The sequence below is a fragment of the Nicotiana sylvestris genome, chromosome 6 (assembly GCF_000393655.2).
Source record: "Nicotiana sylvestris chromosome 6, ASM39365v2, whole genome shotgun sequence".
Taxonomy (NCBI): Eukaryota; Viridiplantae; Streptophyta; class Magnoliopsida; order Solanales; family Solanaceae; genus Nicotiana; species Nicotiana sylvestris.
In genome coordinates, this window is record NC_091062.1 from 210,548,725 (window position 1) to 210,572,025 (window position 23,301).

The 23,301-nt window shown below is 37.7% G+C and overlaps 2 protein-coding genes across 2 annotated transcripts; one reads left to right on the forward strand and one right to left on the reverse strand.

Moving 5' to 3' along the window:
* The first annotated feature begins 9,217 nt into the window (after window positions 1-9,217).
* LOC104230294 (uncharacterized) lies at window positions 9,218-11,384 on the forward strand. Its single transcript, XM_009783056.2, has 3 exons — window positions 9,218-9,806; window positions 10,657-10,774; window positions 11,076-11,384. Exons 1-2 carry the CDS (start codon window positions 9,422-9,424, stop codon window positions 10,722-10,724), a joined length of 453 nt encoding a protein of 150 aa, XP_009781358.1. The 5' UTR covers window positions 9,218-9,421; the 3' UTR covers window positions 10,725-10,774; window positions 11,076-11,384.
* Window positions 11,385-13,099: 1,715 nt separating this feature from the next.
* LOC104230295 (V-type proton ATPase catalytic subunit A) lies at window positions 13,100-21,382 on the reverse strand. Its single transcript, XM_009783057.2, has 20 exons — window positions 21,181-21,382; window positions 20,249-20,375; window positions 20,086-20,141; window positions 19,931-19,987; window positions 19,686-19,797; window positions 19,542-19,579; window positions 19,334-19,435; window positions 18,388-18,444; window positions 18,215-18,286; window positions 18,026-18,127; window positions 17,843-17,905; window positions 17,633-17,765; window positions 17,057-17,163; window positions 15,492-15,686; window positions 15,334-15,420; window positions 15,105-15,209; window positions 14,299-14,396; window positions 14,137-14,215; window positions 13,793-13,881; window positions 13,100-13,652 (listed from the first exon to the last, which is right to left on the reverse strand). The coding sequence occupies exons 1-20, from the start codon at window positions 21,256-21,258 to the stop codon at window positions 13,538-13,540; spliced, it is 1,872 nt and encodes a 623-aa protein (XP_009781359.1). The 5' UTR covers window positions 21,259-21,382; the 3' UTR covers window positions 13,100-13,537.
* Window positions 21,383-23,301: the final 1,919 nt, after the last annotated feature.

The following is a 23,301-nucleotide window of genomic DNA, read 5'->3' on the forward strand; positions in this document are numbered from 1 at the left end:
ACCTAGGGTTGATATTAAAAACTTGAGGAAGTATTTGTAGAACAGAAACCGCTTAAAATAACCTCTCACACGAGCTGGAACAATAAAAAAATGAGCAATAACAAGAAGAATAAGAAACTTACTAGCGCCACGGGATTCCCGGCACTTCATTTGTGTTGTTTGCCCCTTGTTTGGGTCTTGGATCATGAGAGAAACTTGAGAGAATTTTTTTAGGGTTATAAGGTCTGAATACACTAGAAAATAATGACTTAAAATGGGTTTGAGGCATCTTATATATACCCATATGTCTTAAACCGCCTATGTGAGCCCTGTAAAGAGCTGTTTGGCGCAGTCTCGCAAAAATGTGAATATCTTTCTACTCCGAGATCGTATCGACAGACGGTTTAATGCGTTGGAAACTAGACTCATAGATATTCAATTTGGTGAGTATATCACCCATTAATTCCAAGTAAATTGGGATAAAGTCTTAGTAACATTTGACCTAAAGTTTAAGTAAAACTATGAACCTAAGTTGCGACAACTTTTGTCGACTTTTGTTTCATAACTCGTTTGACTTCAAGACTTATGATACAGATATTACATGATTCAAATACCTTAATACACGACCTTTAGAGTATATTAATAACCTCTAGGTTTACCCAAAAATACGGGTTACAACATCCTTGATTCGTTTAACTTCTAATACTTTTTAACCACCCTTATTTATCCTTGTATCATTTAAGACCAATATGATTAACTTCTTATCATCTTAAAGATAATATCTTCATGAAATTACGTCGACTATCTTATGGCATGAACTAACGTACGTGAATATGGGTTGTAACACCCTCTCCCCCTCCCTAGGAACATTCGTCCTCAAATGTAAGGGTTTATGGGGAGTCTAAATCATCGTGGATTCCAACGGAAATTTCTGGCCGAGCTTCCCCTATAATATGGACACTAACCAAACTTGCAAGTATTCAAATCCAACTTATTGCCTCACAAGGCTACACAAAGCATTATGGATATGTACACTATCTACATATCACCATTTTGTATTAAGGAATAGTATTCTCAAGCTATTGCTTACCTCATAGAGTTGTTTCACCTTCTAATGCATCATGCGTTCCCCTAGCATCCTCGTTATCTTCATTCTGGAATAGGTAAGGGTATTTAGACTTCATCTCGTCTTCTGTTTCTCATGTCATTTCTTCCATATTCTTGTTCTTCCACAATACTTTGACGGAAGCTACATCTTTTGTTCTCAGCTTGCGGACTTGTCGATCTAATATAGCCACTGGCACTTCTTCATATGATAGGTCCTCTATAACTTGTACATCTTTGATAGGGACGACTCGAGAAGGGTCTCCAATACATTTCCTCAACATAGATACATGGAATACCGGGTGGACAAATTCCAATTCATATGACAATTCTAACTCATAAGCAACCTGTCCAATTCATCGAAGAATCTTATATGGACTGATATACCGTGGACTCAGCTAACCATTCTTCCCAAAACACATAGCACCCTTTATCGGCGACATCCTCAGGAAAACCCAACCACCAACCTCAAACTCCAGATCACGACGTCGTACATTGGAATAAGACTTTTGCCTACTTTGTGCCGCCCTCAGTCGTTCTTGTATCATTTTCACCTTCTCAATGGCTTGGTAAATCAAATCTGGCTCATATAATTCTGTTTCACCGACTTCAAACCATCCAACTGGTGATCTACATCTTCTCTCGTACAGTGCCTCGTACATAGCCATTTTAATACTGGAATGGTAGCTACTATTGTAGGCAAACTCTATGAGTGATATATGGTCATACCAAATCCCCTTGAAATCTAGAACACATGCTCGTAGCATTTCTTCAAGTGTTTGAATGGTACGTTCAGCTTGTCCGTCAGTCTGCGGATGAAATGTAGTGTTGAGATTCACTTGTATGCCTAAACCCTTCTGAAAAAACCTCCAAAAGTTAGTCGTAAACTGAGATTATCGGTCTGATATGATAGATATTGGCACACCATGAAGCCTAACAATCTCCTTGATATACAACTTTGCATAATCTTCAGCCGTGTAAGTTGTCTTAACTGGCAGAAAATGGGCACATTTTGTAAGTCAATCAACTATCACCTGTATGGAGTCAAACTTATGATAAGAGTAAGGTAATCCAATAATGAAGTCCATATTAATCACCTTCCATTTCCAGGTCGGAATCTCTATATTTTGAATCAATCCACTAGGTTTCTCATGCTCGATCTTTACTTGTTAACAATTAGTACACTGGGCTACAAATTTTACAATAGACTTCTTCATGTTATCCCACAAATACTGCTCCTTAACTTCATGATACATCTTTGTCGAGCCGGGATTGATGAATCTCAATCATAATTGTCTCTCGCAACCCTACCACATTAGGCACATATAATTGGCCCTGATATCTCAGTGCCCCATCTCTTCCAATCTCGAAAGCCGTAATTTTACACTGCTGAATGTTCTCTCTCAATCTTACTAATGTAGGATCTTTATATTGTCGTGTTTTTACCTCGGCTACCAAAGATGATTCTGTTGTATTCTGTACAGTAACACCTCTGTCATCAGAGTCTAACAATCTGATTCTCATATTAGCTAGCTGATGAAGCTCTTTAGTCAACCCTTGTCTACCTGCCTCAATGTGTACTAAGCTTCCCATTGACTTACGACTGAGAGCGTCTGCCACAACATTGGCTTTACCGGGATGGTACAATATCTCGATATCGTAATCTTTCAGTAATTCAAACCACCTACACTGCCTCAAATTCAACTCCTTCTACTTGAAGATGTATTGTAAAGTCTTGTGATTTGTGTAGATGTCAACATGGGCGCCATATAAGTAGTGCCGCCATATCTTCAAAGCATATATTACTGCAGCCAATTCCAAATCATGGGTCGAGTAATTATTTTCATGCTTCTTCAATTGTCTTGATGCACAAGCAATCACTTTCCTACGTTACATCAATACGCACCCCAAACCTATGCATGAGGCATCACAATATACCACATAACATTGTGTTCCTTGTGGGAGTGTGGGAACTGGCGCGGATGTCAATTGATTCTTTAGCTCTTGAAAACTTCGTTCACAAGCGTCAGACCACTAGAACTTAGTAGTTTTCTATGTTAACTTAGTCAATGGTGCTGATATAGAGGAAAACCCTTCTACAAATCGCCTATAATATCCTGTTAGCCCCAGGAAGCTGCAGACTTCTGATGGTGTTATAGGTCTCGGCCAATTCTTTACTGCATCAATCTTCTGAGTATCAACATTAATACCCTCGTCAGATATCATATGGCCAAGGAATGCTACTGAGTTTAGCCAAAATTCATATTTGGAGAGCTTAGCATATAACTTACAATCCTGAAGCGTCTGTAATACTATCCGCAAGTGGACCGCGTGTTCCGTCTCCGAATGAGAATACACCAGAATGTCATCAATGAATATGATCATGAACACATTAAGATATGGCCTGAATACAGTATTCATGAGATCCATAAAAGCTGATGGGGCATTTATTAGCCCGAACAACATCACCAAGAACTCAAAGTGGCCATATCGTGTCCGGAAGGTCGTCTTTGGAATATCCTTCTCCTTAACCCTCACCTGATGATACCCTGAACGTAAGTCAATCTTGGAGAAATACTTGGCACCCTAGAATTGGTAAAACAGGTCGTCAGTCCTTGGAAATGGATACTTGTTCTTTATAGTAAACTTATTCAACTGTCGATAATCGATACACATTCTCAACGACCCGTCTTTATTTTGCACGAACAAAAGTGGCGCACCCCAAGGTGAAGTGCTAGGCCTAATGAAGCCCTTATCCAGAAAGTCCTTCAACTGCGCCTTCAACTCTCGCAACTCTGCTGGGGCCATCCTGTATGGAGAAATAGATATGGGTTGAGTGTCAGGCAACACATCAATGCTAAAATACATCTCCCTTTCAGGAGGAAGGCCTGGGAGCTCATCTGGGAAAATATTTGGAAATTTATTGACCACGGGGATTGATGGTAGAGTAGGCGGCTTCGCCTCTGCATCACTAACGCAAACAAGATGATAAATGTAACATTTTGAGATCATCTTCCTTGCCTTAAGATAGGAAATAAACCTACCTTTCAGCGTAGCGATGTTCCCCTTCCATTCAAAGACGGGTTCACCAGGGAACTGAAACCTAACCATCTTCGTATGACAGTCAACATTTGCATAGCATGAGGTCAACCAGTCCATTCCCATTATCACATCGAAATCAACAATTTCTCACTCAAATAATTCGCCGAGGTTTGACGACTACAAATCATCACTCTACAACCTCTATATACCCTTCTAGCAATCACAGAATCTCCTATTGGAATAGATACCGCAAGTGGTTTACTTATCAATTCAGGTACAATGCCAAACTTATTATCCACAAAGGGAGTAACATATGATAATGTAGATCCCAGATCAATCATCGCATATACATTGTAAGAAAACACAGACAATATACCTGTAACAACATCCGAAGATGACTCGAGATCCTGTTGGCCTACTAGAGCATATGTTCGATTTTGAGCACCACTTGAACTCGGCACTGCACCTATACCTCTACCACGACCTGTCGACTGTTGAAAACCATGTGCTGGAGGTCGAACTAATGAGGAAGAACCAGACACATATCTACTCAGCTGAGCCATACCACCACATCCTCTGTTAGGAAAATCCTATATCGTATGGCCAGGCTGTCCACAAGGATAACACGCATCAGAACCTCAACATCACAGTCCAAAGTGGGCCTTGCCACACTGATCACAATGTGGTGTTAGGGTCTCGTCTGACTAGTATCCCTTTGATAATGCGAGCTTGATGACTGCGAAATCTGACCTAGACAAGAATAGGTAAAATCGATCATATCGAGGCCTCTAAAACTGTGAAGGAGCACTAGCTATAGGTGGCATCGAACTCCTCGAAGACTGGGGCCTGACGCTGCCTCTGAAGTCATCAGAATACCCTATAAATCTTGCCCTCTTATGTTGGCCCCTATCCTGCTCCCTATCTGCCATTTGCTGGCACTTACGATCCTCTAGGGTTTGGGCATAAGCCCGAATACGAGAAATATCTATGCCATCCACCAAGGAGGTTGTCGTGCACTCATTTATCATATGTGGTCCCAACCTATTCTTGAACAAATACACCCTATTGCTCATCTCGACCACCATATAGGGAGGATAACTTACTAAAGAATCAAACTACATACTATACTCTCGCACACTCATATTACCTTGTTGAAGGTTCAAGAACTTATCAGCTCTGGCTCATCGTATCTCAACTAGCAAGTAGTAACGAAGAAAGGCCTTATAAAAAACCTTCCACACAGCTGGATGAGCGTTCGGACCTCTGGACCTCTCCCAACTATCATACCAGAAAATCGCAAATCTCGTAACCGATAAGAAGCCAACTTTATTGCCTCTATATCACTAGCATGCATAACCCGCAGTGTACGATGAACCTGATCAATAAAAGTCTGCGGGTCCTCCTTGGGGTCTGATCCAATAAACACTAGAGGGTCTAGATTAATAAAATTATAAACTTTCGTACTAACCAATTTATCAACATCACCAGTATTCTGCCTCTGAGCCTAAGCAGCTACCAAGATAGTTAATAACTGCACTGCACTCCGCATATCCTAGTCTGTAGTGCCAGACGGAGAAACTGGTACTGCTGGGTGCCTCTTAATATCTTCTGGAGGAGACTGAGTAGATGAGGTATGAGACGATATCTCACTTTGAGCCTCACTTTGTCTTGCTCTAGCTTAGGGCACCTAACTGGAACCATCTCTCATAGTTGTATCAAGCCATTTACTAATCGCTTTCTTCTTAGTCGAAGGCATTGCTGAAAGAAAACAAGGTGAATATTAGAGACGAACACTTACGACTTAACTCTACGCACGATCTAGATTCAGGAAGAAGGTAACAACCCTAGTCATGTAGCCTCCTGATTATAAATGTGGTGCGCTACACATCCATAATCGAGACTCTACTAGACACGGCTCATAGACAACCTCTTAAACAGACTTGTTCTTATACCAATTTTGTCACGACCCAAGCTGGAGAGTCGTGACTAACACTCGGGACATATTTGCCAAGCACCAACGTACATTTTATCTAACCTTCCCTATTATCTTTAAGGGCTAGCGAGATTAATATAAATGGTAGACATGGATCATGAATAACCAACAATGAAAGATAATGACATAAACATACATAGTATGGGATGACAAGAATGTCAAGAAACTATATATAAGGTATGAGCTACCACGCTGCCATGAAAGACAATATAACAAAAAATCAATCGACAAGGGATTCCAAACCATACATAAGTCGACACCTGTCTATGAGCCTCTAATGAAATATAAGTGTTGCAACATTGTCGAAACAGGGCCCCGACATACCTACAATGTCTATAACAAAAATGCATACCAAGACCGCGGCAAGTCCGGAGAAAGGATCTCGCCAATAAATGCTGAGCTGAGCAGCCTAATGTGGTGGGGGAGCTATGTATACCCCTCTATTAGGACTTGCAGCACGACATGCAGCATCCATAAATAAAAAGAATGTCAGTACGAATAAAGTACTGAGTATATAAAGCATGAAAGCATAAGTAAGAAGAGTAATGTAAACAGGGATAGAGAATATACAACTTGTAACACCTGGGTACCTCTGAGGCCTACTGACATAAAATGCATGATACAAACATATATATACATAAACTTTTAAAACATACGCTTCTGTGGGCATCATCATCATATCGTACTTGGATGTAATAGGCTCGGTAAAAACGTACCCAGCTATCATAAGACTCGGTAGAATTGTATCCGGCCACATGGAGCTCGGTAAAACTCAACTGATCAGTGGTTGCACAATAGGTGTCGTAACCGACTATAGTGCGACTTGATAGAGTAAAATAGATACATACATATAATGCATGCTGGACTCATTGGAATAATATTCTGAACCTTTCGAAATGATGTAAGATCGGTATCCTCTTTACATGTTATTGGGACTAACTCTTCATCATGAATCTTGTAAGAATCAGGAAGTACCAACAACGTTGATAACATAAGAAAAAGAGAAGCAACATCAACATCAATCGTTCCATAAGAAGGGAAACAATGTAAGTATATTGCTAGCTTCTAAGAGTAGAGTATCGTTAGAAGCTCGTTCATTACATTATGTACAATCAGAGTAATGTAAAAGAAGGAAAGGGATATCCTCACATACCTTGTATATATTTCCCAACTCAAGCTATGAAAATGTCATGACTCCTTAGTCTACAATAGGAGAAATGACAATATCATTACCGTTTAAGCGTTGTAACTATTATGTATCGACCGTAACCTATTTTACTATAAAACGTACAACACCTACACTATTTATACAATTTCCCACAAGTCAAAACAATCACAAAACATCCCAAACAACATAAATAATAATCACAATTCACCAACCAACACATTACTACCAAGACTTTCGATATATATTTCACAAGTTTTAGCTTCAATGACTTAACCGCAACTTAGATAATCTTAAATACATGTTGAGTAAGAGGTTCCTTACCATTAAACAGAAAAAACAACTCCAATTTGACCTTAATTGTCCACGAAAATATCCCTCCAATGCTGCCACAAGAACAAGGAAGCGAAACTAGCAATCAATTAGAGGTTTTCAGCACTAGAATCACTTTAGAAGACTTGAAATCACCTAGGGTTGATATAAAAACCTGAGGGAGTATTTATAGAATATAAACCACTTAAAACGACCTCTCACACGAGCTGGAACAACACAAAAATGCGCAATAACAAGAAGAACAAGAAACTTACTAGCGCCACAGGATTCCCGACACTTGATTTGTATTGTTTGCCCCTTGTTTGGGTCTTGGATCACGAGAGAAACTTAAGAGTGTGTTTTCAGAGTTTTAAGGTCTGAATACACTGAAAAATAATGACTTAAAATGGGGTTGAGGCATCTTATATATACCCATATGTCTTAAACCGCCTATGTGGGCCCCATAGAGAGCTGTTTGGCGCAGTCTCGTAAAATGCAAATATCTCTCTACTCTGAGATCATATCGACAAACGATTTAATGCGTTGGAAACTAGACTCATAGATCTTCAATTTGGTGGGTAAATCACCCCTTAATTCCAAGTACATTGGGATAAAAGCATAGTAAAATTTGACCTAAAGTTTAAGTAAAACTATGAACCTAAGTTACGACAACTTTTGACTTCAAGACTTATGATACGAATATTATATGATTCAAATACCTTAAAACACGTCATTTTGAGTATAATAAGAATCTCAAGGTTTACCCGAAAATACGGGTTACAACATACTCAATTCGTTTAACTTCTAATACTTATTAACTACCCTTATTCACCCTTGTATCATTTAAGAGCAACAAGATTAACTTCTTATCATCTTAAAGATAATATCTTCATTGATTTACGTCAACACCTTATAGCATGAACTAACGTACGTGACTATGAGTTGTAACATAAAAGAATAAAATGGCACATTTGCCATTTTCCAAAGTTTCAAATTTAAAATAAAATAAAAATTTGTCCAAGTTTATCTAGTATAAGTTAAATAAATATTTATTGTATTTTTTATATTCACTTATTGTTCAATAAATTAAACATCAACCAATAAAAGTATACACACTAACAACTTGTTTGATGGTTGTTATGTATCGTTTCATAATGTATCGTTTTGTATTGTATTGTATTGTATTGTACTGTATCGTTTTGACGTATATAATGTTTGGATAGATTGTATTATTTACAGTCATTTTACGATGTCATGCACCAACAATATGGAGAACAAAATTACAATATTATAAAGTAAAAGTAAGTTACGAGGTATAATTAGGATATTAAATGGTATAGTAAAGGATAAAATAGGATTATTTAATAATACATAAGGTCAAGATAAGAGAAAAAGATAAGATAACGACATGGCCACACCAAATCGGTCGTTCCATAAAATGATATTTTTCATTGTTATGTAACAACGAATTTAACGATACGGTACAATAGAATTGAAATAAATATTATATTTAAAGTAAAAAATATGATACAATATAACAACTAACAACCATCATATTATTTGTCAATTATGTCATTACAATTTCCATTCGAGGAAGGATATGGGCCAAGAAATGTAGATGAGCCCAGCCCAAACAATTTTTGTGGATTGTAACCGTAAACCGCCACCCGCACCGCCAAACTTTAGCTCTGAATTCTGATAAATTGCCCGGAGCCCTTTTCCTTCATCGAGTCATCCGCCTCCTCTCCAAAAGTGAGATCTACTCCTTCCTTATCTGTATATTTATAAGTGTTTTTCCCCGATTGCCTTGTAATTTCTCGTATATCATGGCCCGTTCCATTGCTCAAGCCCTAAATCTGATCCGAACCACCACCGCCCCATCCACAGCTAGCCGCCGGGATGCTGTTCGCCTCGTAGCTTGTAGGTGCGAATCCACTCAGCCGGATAGACACGTGGCATCTGACACATCGGAGGCGGAGGCTGTGGCGGTGCAGAGGATCGAGGACGCTATTCATCGTATCATAGTACGGAGATCGGCTCCCGATTGGCTTCCTTTCTGTCCTGGTGCTTCTTATTGGGTCCCACCTCGACGAAGCTCCTATGGTATAGCTGACCTCGTTCATAAACTCTCCAATACGCTATCCGAAGAGGAAACTATGTCTCTCGCTACATTCCGCGGCTGGCCTTCCTCTACTTTTTATCTTAATAATGGTACTTAATTATTTTGCTTTCCTCCGTTTTTCATAATGTATGTTTTGATGAATTGTTCTAGCAAAGCCTTGCATTAATAGCAACAATTGAATATATCGTCGGCTTTGATATTTGATTACATCGATATGGAATTCGACAAATCTAGATGGTAGGAACAGATAACTCAGTCTTTTGCTTTATTTATTTTAATTAATGGGGAAGGATATGTGCGTTCGTGAAAGGAAAACTAAATATATTTTCCTATTTATTGAAGTTTTGCAAGTATTGCAGGATTGATGAAAACCTATACTAGACTTTTGTGCAGGTTCAAACCTGTGAATTGCACCTATATCATGTGTTGCGCTCACCTATATCATGTGTTGTCCTCTTACTACTAGACCAAAGCCACGGGACTCAAATTGGATGTACACATTACTTTAGCTAATAAGTATTGTAAAATTCCTTTCTTCTTTTTTTCCTTATTGAGTAAATGGCCCAATACATCTCTAAGAAGTTTAGACTTTCCTATTAGTACCTGCTATGAGAGTGGGCAATCTGATACATTCCACTTAAAATAATGAAAGGACGTTGCTTACCAAAAGATATGATATAGTATTTCATTTCTCATGTTTCTGTTGTGCAAAGTTGTTTTAACTCTTGCTTATTCGATGTCTGTGGTTAATTTATTCATGACAATGTAAGCATAAGGCAATGGTTGTCTATCTCGAATGTTCAAAATTTTTGCAAGTGTTATCTTCATGAACTTAAGGACTCTTGTACGTTCAAGTATTATTTTTGTTACAGTTGGGGATCGTTTGCTCAAGTATGCTCTCTCATTGTCTCTGTTTTTCTTTTTTCTTCTCTGTGACAGACAATGCCGTGACAGAGAATGATAGTATGTCCAAAAAGGTGAACCAGTCTGACAACGAGGAAGATTAACTGCAAGCATGAATGGTTAAAGTAACTGCTTCTCCACCACTGTTGTTAAGGTTGGTGAGAACTTTTTAGAGTTATTGTCAAAATTGCCGTATACAAATCCTAGCCCTTCATATTTTTATTTTTTTTGTGTGTGGATTTTGTGGGCGGGGGGGGGGGGGGGGTAGGTTACACTTTGTAATGCATCTCGTTAACTTTTGCTGAACTCAATCTTGATTCAATTAATAGTCCTACACGCAGTTGTTCCACAAACTTGCCTTATGCCTCTATTGTGAGTTTTAAGGTGGAGTGGCCTCTGAAGTTGAAGTTGCTTTTTGAAAAAAACCTTTTAAGTGTTTCTTGTTGTGTTTGCAGGTCTAAAATTCATGTACATATGTTTGTGTAGCTGGACAGAGTAATGAGGAAGCATTTCCAACTTTGGAATTTGTACATACACGAGCTTCCTCGCCATATTTCTGTTATACTAGCAGAGCAGCAAGTCTAGTTGAATGTACAAACTTTTTACTTGTCGAAAAAATTTCTTTAATTTGCACCGATCCTAATTTCCCTTGTTTATGATGATGGGTAGAACTGAATACAAGCTAGCCGTCTTGCTATATGCCCTAATCAGTGTAATGTTATCGGTAGTTGTAAATGCTAGAAATAAATTTTGGTTGTCCACTATTTGCTTCTTGTGCTTGCCTTCCCATGCTTGGGTGATAGCGAAAGCTAAATCGTCTTATTTGTAAGAGAAAAAGTAACCTATAGTTTAATCAGCATTTTTGAGTATCTGGTTTGGTGTCCTCCAGACTCCACTTGTGGGATTATACTGGGTTGTTGTTGTTGTTGGTTTGGTGTTCTCAATTGTTGAGCCAGGGAGGATGGAGACTAGGGATATTCCGTCTTTTTAATGTGTTACCGATTGCTGCCGCTAGCAATCTGAAATTACTCTTCTACGAGCTGTCAAGCGAATGTGTTAACCTGAAGACTTAATGCAAGGTTCTCTTATACTCATGTACTTAGAAAATGTAATTAAACGAAGCTGCAAATTTAGGCTATTCTCATTGATAAAAAACAAGAGAAGCTAACAAAGAGCAGATCCACCGATCTTTTAAGTACAAGGTGATCGGTTCGTTTTGTTTAGTTTGCTGGAAGAATAGGTTTTGAGATGCAGTTAGCTTGTACAAAAACTGGACCAACTCTTCGAAACAGAAAATGCGCTTTTCCAGAACTATCTTGTTATTATTTCGTTTGTCGTAGTTCATTGTTATAACTGCTGTGATTTATTGTATTGAGTCGAGGGTCTTTCGGAAACAACATCTCTATCTTCACAAGGTAGGGGTAAGGACTGCATAGAAACTATCCTTTCCAGATTCCACTTGTGTGAATATATTGGCTATATTATTGTTGTATCTTCTTAGCTTCTGATGATAATCCATTCAACCAAATTTGGTCAATCCAAAAATCGAAGCGTTCTCCGAAAAGATTTTTCAAACTGAGAAAAATAAATAAATACGGAATGTAACTAAAACTGGAATGTTTATCGAAAAGATCTTTTAGAACATGTTTTCTGTAAAATGAATAATTATAAAATGTAACTCTTATCGTATGTTTGCGAGTACGGTCCTTTCATTTGAGTTGGCACATGAGACATGCGAAGGACTTCCCTTCCTCTTTTTATTACTATGAAACGAAGAATAAGACCAAGTAACTGTTAAAAAAACTGCTTGATCCTTCATTTCTTTATCATCAACCTGAACAAACTATGAGCTGTGGCAGCATTTCAGGGCAATCATCACTGCTTTATCTCGAGGATATGGTACAGCTCCGTTCTTGGTTTGATAGGTGGATCACCAGAAATCATTTTAGATGGGAAAGCAAAACCAATCAAATACAGGGACCAGTAAGACTCATATGTATACAATCATGGCAGTTCTTCAATTGGATCATATGTTACAGACTTCTATACGATGAATGAGACTCAATACTGACGAGAATGTTTGCAGATGTTTTTCAAAGAGACTACTGTATTCGTCTCTACTTGAAAGCATGCTTCCCGAAACAACAACAACAAACCTAGTGTAATCTCACAAATGGGGCTTTCTGAAACGAAATACCAATATTTTTTTTCCCTTCCGTTGCGCTTAGATTAAATGTGCATTACCAATAGAATAATGCGATGTATGCTCCCTGACATGCAGATATAGTTGTCAGTGGATATGGAAATCAAGACTACTTTGATCTACCGATATTCCACTTTGATTATCATTTTAATTCTCATATCAAAGTATCAAAACATTGCAAGTTCATGATTTCTCATATCATGATTGAACAGTAACTTTTTTTCAATGGACATGTTTAGCAACCTTTAACCACAGCGATTGTGAAGTGCACGGAGGTCAAACAATTCAACCAACTCTATACTTGAATTTGTAAACCAAAATCGCGAACAGCATATCCCAGGCAGGTGCACTCAGAACCTTATTACAAATTATTACACGTCTGATAAGGCAACAAATAATACATTATACCCAAGTGATAATGCTTAGGTACATACTTCCATCAGCTTAATTTTCAGGTCTGATGATAGAGAGGACTGACTAAATAACATTCATCTAGATGACCCCATAAGTGACCATGCTACTAAATAAATATTGTTACACCAACTGAACAAATATAAAATGCCGAGCCAAGCACCTTCCCGTGTTTACTCATCCAATTCTACGATCCAAACGGCCATTTTAATGCGGACAAAAACATACAACTGATTCAACAAAAACTCTGCTTTGGAGCCAGGCGGATCCCTCCAAGAATTGGAAGACATTTACTAAAGAGACTTATCGAGTTTCATCCTCAAGGTTTCGGAAACCAGCAGTCAAATCATCATGAAGCTTCTTGAACTTGCCCACAAGAACATCCTCTCCTTCGGCCGGGTCCTCAAACTTTTGGGACCTGCAAAGAATGAATGTATAAACGGCAAGAGAAAAACAAGAGAGGGGGAGGGCGAACGGAAGGCGGAAGCACCAGACTAGTAACTTGGGAAAAATCTGCATTACCACTTAACAAAGTGCATATTCTTGAGAGATACTTACACCAAACGATAGAACAAATCCCCTAGACGGTGCTTAATGAGAGTGTAGGTAATCTTCTGGCCATCCATACCAGCTCCCCGTTCGACTGCCTGCGCAAAAGATGACAACCGCAAATGTCACAAGCAAATACCGCGGTAACTCTTATTTATTAATCAAGTAACTGTTCTCTCCCAGAAGTTTGAATCTTATTCATCTCCAAAATATCTTACTAAAGGCGATAAAATGAAACATGAGGATGAAAATAACAGCACAAAAGTACGAAAATAGAAAGGCATCATCTCTATAAATGTCTGAAAGGTACTCCAACACAAAACCTACATGCAGCCACAGCCACACTATTTTACCTGATTGGCTAAGCTATAGAAATGGATAATATTGCGCAACATCCAAACAGATTTGTAGAAAGGACAGAACTTGTCATACCTGTAACCAAAGACACAAGAATGTAAGATCATTAACAAGCTCAATTAACAAGCATCCCATGGTAGATTTTTTTTAACACTTACGGAGTAAATGCATTTTGTGCAAGATAGTCCTCCCTCAAAAGCTTTGCAGTTTCCAAAGTGATTTTATCTGTTTCAGCTAAAGCATCCTTCCCAACAAGCTGCAGAAGAAAAGAAGCAATAACACAATGAGCCAATGACAACTGTATCTACCTTCTGTAGACCACTAGAGTTTGAGGGGAAAAAAGAAAAAATGGCTGGACGGTAGCAGGGGAATTGAGAAAAAATGTTTTATTTGCCCTCACAGGCTAAAAGTTGTTTTAGCACACAGCAGCACCGACTGTTAATTGTGTAATGCAACCCAACTGAAAGGCTAGATCTAAAGAAATGACAACTCCCTAAAGTGACACCTGATACCAGGAGATGGTTGAAGTGAAATACCAACAACTGAGCCATCACGTATCTGAGAAACTGGAAATAGTCCTTGTCTCCAAGCAGAATTTCAGAATTAGCTTTTTTATCTTAGTGTAGCCAATTTCCCTTGAAAGCGAGTACAAACATAGACCTCTTGACGAAATTAGATCATGATTGTCCAAAAAGTTGTTGAGGTCATGAATCAGGAAGACTTGCAACAATTAGATAAAAATTCACAGACCAATATGCACTCGCTGGTTTCCATCTATTTAAGTGGAACGTATGTCGATGACCTGAGGTAACATATGGAAAATGATAGAAGAAAGGTTGCCTACACCGCCCCCCCCCCCCCCCCCCAACTAAAAAAAAAGATAAACTGGGTCGGCTTGTCTTTACAACATATACCACGAGAAGAAATGTTAAAAGTAAGAAAAGAAAGCCACACAAGGACATACCTGAACAATTTCATTTAGATCATCCTCCCTTTGCAGCACCTCACGGGCTTTTGTCCTTATGTCGATAAAATCGGAATCAAACTTCTCATAAAAGGACTCCAAGGCCTGGATATAGAAACTCGAGTCAGCGAGAAGCAGTATGTAACCAATGACTAGAAGAAGCAAAAGGTGGATGATGAGCAAGTTTTGCTGTATAAAGAATATCAACATGAACATTTAAACAACATACCCCTGAATATTTTGAATACGAAATAAGCCAATTTACAGAAGGAAAGTGTTTCCTCTGTGCCAATTTCTTGTCCAGTCCCCAGAAGACCTGGAAAAGAACAATATTAGATAAAAATCTAAGAGAAACTTCCAATAGTGTAGATCTGTGGTTCTACCAACCTGAACAATACCCAGGGTTGCAGATGTAACGGGATCTGAGAAATCTCCTCCAGGAGGAGAAACAGCACCAACAATTGTCACACTCCCAGTTCTCTCAGGTCCACCAAGACATTTAACTTTACCAGCGCGCTCATAGAAAGATGCCAAGCGTGCAGCGAGATAAGCAGGATATCCACTGTCTGCAGGCATCTCTGCCTGAAAGGTGCATAACGTATGTTACAAGAAGACAATACAAAAAACACTTGGCTCCAGATTGAGAAGGTAATCTTTTCCACAATACTGTATGATAGGTTTTATACATTCCAAGAAAGCATGGTCTTACGCATTGCCTCTTCAGTTAAAAAGAATGCTTACACAAGCAGCAAGCAACATGCATGAAGGAATGTCTGTTAAGAAATGAAACAAGAGAATAGAGCAGCCAAAGAAGAAAGTAATAAAAAGTTTCATTTTCGTTGCCAGCGTGAATCTGTTACCCACAAGTTCAAAATAAAATAACCGAGAAACACTATATCAAACAACAAAACAAACTCAGTGTCATCCTAAAAGTGGGGTCTGGGGAGGGTAGTGTGTACCCAGGCCTTATCCCTACCTTGAGAAGGTAGAGAGGCGGTTTCCAGTATTCAGGAAATTAATTTCCAAAAATAAAGAAACTCCCCAAAAGGGTGAAAAGGTAAGGAAATTAATCTTCAATTGATCCCTGACAAGAAAGACAGTGAAACCATAATACAGAACTTTGATGAGTCAAAGCCAAAAATGTCCAGCCACACTCCAACACAAAGAAATTGAAAAGGAGAAAAGCTAAAATGAGATACCATAAAGTTACTTCCAACAAATTGTGAAGAGAACTTATAATTTCAATGTTAACTCTCTTCAACACCCGGTTCAAATCACTCTGTCATTTTGAAAGCATGGTCTTACAAGAAGGGGGAAAAATTAATCCCCTTATCTAATTCTAGAAGCAAACTTCATCTGAATCTAAATGTCATGCAACAACAACTACTATAACTATGCCTCAATTCCAAAGAAGTTGGGATTGACTATATGAATCCTCGCTGACCATGTTCCCCATTTAAATTCACCTCAGCCTCTCTACCCCTCCGGGTTAGGGGAAGGTCTGTGTACACTCTACCCTTCCCCCTCCCCAGACCCCACTTGTGGGATTTTATTGGATTGTTGTTGTATAGAAAAAAATGCTTCAAAGAAAGTCAAAAATTAGTTAGAACACCATAATATTAACAGGTAAGCAATCACACAATGGCAACTTCTTAAATACTTAATCTGATGGTTAATTGCACTGATGGTGTAGTCAAAATCCATTTTATAAACATAAATGAGACCTGCGCCGCTCCCATGAGATTTTGTTACACATAAGCCAGATAATAGGTTGCACTGTTGTTTTGTAAATTGGTTGGGTACTATAATGAGTAACGTATGAAAATACCAAACGTAATACGAGCAACTAAACAGTAACAGAAAGCTTTGTCGAAAGCAGAAAGAGGATATCTGAGCTGTTGCAATAGAAGAGGCTATTTGACGTTGTGGCAATAGAGGGAATAAATACTGACCAGTCGACCTGAAATTTCACGTAAAGCTTCGGCCCAACGAGATGTGGAATCTGCCATCATGCTCACATTGTAGCCCATGTCTCTGAAATATTCGGCTATAGTAATGCCTGAAAAATGATATTGTACAACGTCAAGAGTTACCATGTTGTGTTATCAAAAAAAAAAAAAGGAAAAGAAGAACTACCAGGTTGTAACTTGTAAGACACATTTGTTTATTTTAAACTAGTTGATACTTAAACCATAACACAGAGCAAGCAGCAGTGTTTGCATATTAAACATGAAGGTACTAAGAGCAGAAAGTGGAACATTTTATGTAATTATCCTTCATATCGTTTCAATGACGTAAGAGCTAAGAGGGAATAAGATCATATCAGCATTTAAAATTCCCAAGCTAAGTAAACTGTACTTACTGTACTTGGCTTCTTTCTGTCTATATAGGAGCTAAGGAAACGAGAGAAGAGATTTTATATTTTGCAAAATACAAGACCAGATCGTTCAATGGCAATGTTACTTAAGGTGCTTCTCCATTTAATAATGAAGCATCAGGGAAGTTAGAGGAGTGAAAAGAGTAGTAACCTGTATAGATTGAGGCCTCACGAGCAGCCACAGGCATGTTAGAAGTATTAGCAACAAGTGTGGTACGTTTCATGACAGACTCTTCACGTCCATCAGGCAATGTCATTGTCAATTGAGGAAAATCCATTAGTACCTGAAATTAACTACTTTGTGTTATGCAACTCGAGTTTGATAATAAAGAGCTCACAAAATAAAGTCAAGAGTGCATACCTCTGCCATTTCATTCCCTCTTTCCCCACAACCAACATAGACTACGGTGTCTGAGTTAGAGTACTGCATTCATTAATCAACATGAATCAAATGTGAATTGGAAGAAGTGAAACAAGGATAACCATCTAATTTTAGATCTGAGATTAAAGTAGAAAGTCAAAAATGAAGCAAAATGAGCCTCACCTTGGAAAGAGCTTGACTAATCACTGTTTTCCCACATCCAAATGCACCCGGTATAGCACAAGTACCCCCAAGCACCGAAGGGAACAGAGCATCAAGAACGCGCTGATGAAATAGAGAAATTATAGCTAAAAAATCCAAGATTCTAACATGAAACTCAAAAGGAGCTTAATATTCTACGGCACTAATTACCTGTCCAGTAAGAAGAGGAGTATCAGCAGCTAACTTTGAGGCAACCGGCCTAGGTGTACGCACAGGCCAATTCTATAGATAAGGGCAACTTAATGTCAGAATCCACTGCTGAATGCTAGAATAAAAGAGCAAAAGACAATTTAAGAATCCTATGATACTAGAGTGTCAATGACCTGAAGCATAGTGAACTGCTTTTTGACTCCTTGAAACTCGAGCTCAAGAACAGTATCCTGCATGATCAATGAGAGGAAGAATCCATCACATCTCCTGGTGTTGATGCATTACAACAACAACCCAGTATAATCCCACATAGTTGGGTCTGGGGAGGGTAGTGTGTACGCAGACCTTATCCCTACCCTCGGGTAGAGAGGCTATTTCCAATAGACCCTTGGCATCCTTCCCTCCAAGAACTTCCCACCTTGCTCTTGGGGAGACTCGAACTCACAACCTTTTGGTTGGAAGTGGAGGTTGCTTACCATCAGAGCAACCCCTCACAATCTTCTGGTGGTGATGCATTGCTTGCAATAATTTATTTTATGCTTAAAATAGATGAAGATTATAGGGCAAGTCGGCCTACACCCAGCTATTGCTTTTCTTCTTTTAAGAAAGGCAAACATATATTACCAGATTAAGAACAACATAACAAAAACATCACATTGAGAAAATGAATATCCTCACCACCAAATTTAAGTAATAGGTATATATAACATAAGAATGAATCTAAAACATAACTATCAGGGTCAGCAAACATGCATTTAGGACCTAGGTTCAGGAAAAGGAATAGATATCTATTTCCCTTCTTTTTACACGTTCAAAGAAAAAAAGGAAAAATAAATATCTAGTCTTTTTCCTGAACCTAGATCCTTGGTTCAGGTACCAGTTTTAATACATGCCACAATGGGTGGCAAAGTTTCACATGCACTAGACATGCTTCATTGATACTGCAACAAGTTTTAAGATTAGAAGACAAACATTGTTTTTATAAGAAAGTCACTTCATATCATATGCAGCAATGCAAAAGAAATAGTGACCCATTGATTTATATATTTGTTTATTAATCCAACAAGCACAGTTATAGCAAATATACAGCTGTATGAAGTTTGATGAGTATTCACGTACATTCAAAGAGTATTGACCAGCTGGAGCGATGTAAGTAATCTTTCCCATTGCATCAGGAGAAAGAGCAATATGATGTTCCATTAAGCTGTTCTCAAAGACGGTCTGCAAAATCAGGAATAGATTCAAATATAAAAGAGGATATTGGAACACTGTTTTGGAAAAGGACCAAAACAAACTTCCTCAAAAGAGATTGTCCCATAAAACTTACAGCATACAGATCTCCACCAGTTAAGATATCTCCCTCGCCTGGCACCAGAAATGTTACAGAGAGTAGAGTCATCAATGATGAAATTACAGTTTTGACTAGGATAACTCAAATTCCAACATGTTACGGAGTCAGGCTATAAAATACCTAATTTCTTAGGTTGAAATTCCCAGAGTATGTCCTTGTCAAGGGCTGGAACAGATACCCCTCGAGGGATGTAGACATCACCAGATCTTTTTGCAATTGTCTTAAGCGGCCTCTGCATTATTCACGAAAGAAACATACAAAAACAAAGTAAGCATTAAACTGGAGCTTCTAACACAGTAATCGAACTCAGACAAACTTCAGTAAAGAATTAAGAGAAAAATAGCAGGACATCGTCAGATGATAACCTGAATACCATCGAAGATGTTTCCCAAGATTCCAGGACCCAGCTCTACTGACAGGGGCTGTAATTTAACAAAACATCAATTCGCCTATTTGAAATTTGAAGCCAAACAGTTCAACAAAAAAAATATAACTGAGAAGAGGTAGTCTATTTATTTACCTTGTGTGTACGTAGAACAGGATCATTCACCATCAGCCCAGCTGTTTCTTCATAGACTGCAAAAGAAGTAGATCTTAACCAAAAAAAAAAATCTTGTTTGTAATTTCAATTCAAGTTTCATTATGGCAATCAAGCTAGTCCATAAAGAAATTCAACAGCATACCCTGAATTGTAGCGGAATCTCCTTCCAGCCTAATAATTTCACCAATGAGATTGTCATGTCCGACACGAACAAGTTCATACATAGCAGCCCCAGCCATTCCATCAGCGACGACCACTGGCCCAGATACCTATAGGACAAGGCACAATTTGCAGGCAAACATAAACTCCAAGTACTAGCAATGGTAATTTTTACTTTGGAGTAGGAGAACCAATAATGCTGGGCAAAAGATTTCATTCAATTAGCACAAAACCAACAACGAAATTTGGTAACCAATATTTCTATATTAATATGATCATCTACATCGTGAACAAAATAGAAAAGCTAAATCAGAACCTAACGATTACAACTGCAATAAACAGAGTCGACAGATAGAGAAGTTTAGTGGCTTTAAGTCATATTAACTCGTGAGCAAGATACAAGCTACGTGTTTGACCAATGATCGACTCTAAAAGCTTCTTGACAAAGAAAGGTTTAAACTTTAAAGCAATTAAGCAAAGGCCAAACAGTTGCTACTAAGTTTAGCATTTTCAGAAATTATGCCCCGAACAAATATTGCATTGATATAAAAATGCGTAGCGAAGTGAGACCGATCCAACTACATACAATTCCATCCAATAAGATAAAAAATAAAAACAAATATCAAACTCAAGGAAGCATAAAAGGTAATACAACAACAACGACCGAGTATAATCTCACAAGTGGGGTCTGGGTAGGGTAATATGTACGCAGACCTTACCCTACCCGAAGGGTAGAGAGGCGGTTTCCAGGAGACCCTCGGCTCAATAGCATAAAAGGTAATACTCAGATTAAATTGATCTGAAGTAGAATTTGGAGAGAAACAATCAAAGAAGTAGTCGGAAGATTGAATATGAATTGGATAACAAAAAACAATAAAAGTAAATCAAAGATCCAAGGAGGAGGAAAGTAAGTACCTTTCTAACGTAACCATATTCGCTTTCCTTTTCAGAATCTTCAAATGTAGTCATCGGACCTCCGAAGAGCGACGGCATTGTTGGAAAACGAGGTAAATCTCAATACCAGATCGGATCGAGGATAAACCCTCAAATTGAAATCTACAGTTAGTAAAATAGAATTGCAGTTGGAAACGAGACAAACAAGGAAAGAGGGAGAGTGGCAATAAAATGGCTATTTGATAAATTGGGGTAAAATGGCTATTTGATAAATTGGGGGCAACACCTGTATAAATCCTTGTCGTACTAATCTGCGTGTCTGGTCCTTCCATGTGTAATGCTTCATGATATTTTTTTGTTTTTTGTCCTCTTAAAATAAATGAGTGAGTAATATATTTCGACCTTTGAGATTTTTTTAATGGGATAAATATAACGTCTATTTGTTTTTAATTAAGTTTAAGGCACTTGTTTAATTATTAAAATTAAGATATCTTAATTTGAATATACGTTGATGATAGAGATATTTTATTTGTTTTACATCATCTTAATATGTAAATAATTTATTTTTATTTAAAAGCTATACTTAATAAATAGATTATTTAAAGGAATTAATGCTCCAATAAACATTATGTTATGAAAATATTAAGTAAGAATATTATTAATCTACATGGTTTTGTTTAAATTATTTCTCGGATGAACCAAAGCTAAAAGTTAACAACAGTGACAACTAATGTGGGTGGTGGTTGGTAATGATGGTTGTAAGGTGATGACGGGTGGTAAGAGGCGAACCTATCTTGAGGGTAGAGGGGTCACTGAAATCCGTTAGTCCACCTACCTTGGGTGTGTATATACACATCTCTACATACTTGAAGACCCCTCAAATAAATTATTGGTGTCATTTATTTAATTTACTAGTTTTATATGTGCGTTACACATGTATCTCATGTCAAACATTAATTTTTTTTTAAAAAATGATTTAATCGTTTAAAGTATACATGAGTGGGATGAGTAACATGAAATCATGTGAAGTTGAGGCCGGTTAGTACAGTGTGACAATACAACAACAATAACAACAACCCAGTATAATTCCACTTAGTGGGGTCTGGAGAGGGTAGTATGTACGCAGACCTTATCCCTACCCTAGGGTAGAGAGACTGTTTCCAAATAGACCCCCGACATCCTTCCCTCCAAGAACATCCCACCTTGCTCTTGGGGAGACTCGAACTCACAACCTCAGCAACCCCTCTTGTCTTAACAGTGTGACAATATGTAATGAAATTAATTTTGCTGTTGTTAGATCCAAATAGGCAATACAATCGTATTTCATGCCTATTATTTTATTTTGAAACGATATATGTTTCATTCTCACGTTTCAACTGGTATAGCATAATGAGAACTCTTGATATTTATGTAATTTTTAATTCACAGGTTGTACATACATGAGACGTACTATCCTGTGAGAACTATTAAAAAGCTTCTACACGTTAAGACAACAAAATTATAATAGAATCAAATAAAATCCAATATTATTCATTCAAGAATTATTTGCATTTATCTGTCATTAAAAAGCTAACTATTGAGGGTACAATTCTTGTACCCTTATTTTTCCAACTAAAACGACCAAACATTACAGCCCTGATTGAAGAGATCTAGCTCTTAGTTCTTTAGCCACCTAATAGTACTACTTTATTTCAGTTGTCAAATAATTGATATTGGCTAACTCACCAAAATTTATAGAATGTAAAAAGATAAAACTAAATTTAAAGTGAAAATATTCAAATGTTAAACAAATTAAGTATTTGTGCAAGTTACTATTACCAAATCACTACAATAATCTTTATCTTGCTTTAACATATATAAAAGAGTATAATTTTCAACATACATTCAAATAATATCTTTACATAAATTTATAAATAATTATATATTGGTTCTCTATGTTATTTTAAAATATCTAAAGGTTATGTAATAAATACGATACAATAAAGCAGAAGTATCACCTCAAAAAAATTCAATTTAAAAAAGAATCTTCGAGCTAGAAATAAAAACCACTAGAGAAATAAAAAAATAAATGTAAACGGACAGGAAAAGAGGTAGTAGTGCAGTACTTTTTCCAACAATCAAACCCAAAAAGCAACAAATAGA

Bases quoted from the DNA above. Each gene is read 5' to 3' on its own strand.
- LOC104230294 (XM_009783056.2), top strand. From the start codon at position 9,422: ATGGCCCGTTCCATTGCTCAAGCCCTAAATCTGATCCGAACCACCACC. The intron at 9,807-10,656 runs GTACTTAATTAT...TCTCTGTGACAG, and splicing joins TACTTTTTATCTTAATAATG to ACAATGCCGTGACAGAGAAT.
- LOC104230295 (XM_009783057.2), bottom strand. From the start codon at position 21,258: ATGCCGTCGCTCTTCGGAGGTCCGATGACTACATTTGAAGATTCTGAA. The intron at 19,436-19,541 runs GTAAGTTTTATG...CTGATTTTGCAG, and splicing joins CTGGTGGAGATCTGTATGCT to ACCGTCTTTGAGAACAGCTT. The intron at 18,287-18,387 runs GTCATTGACACT...CCTTATCTATAG, and splicing joins AGCAGTTCACTATGCTTCAG to AATTGGCCTGTGCGTACACC.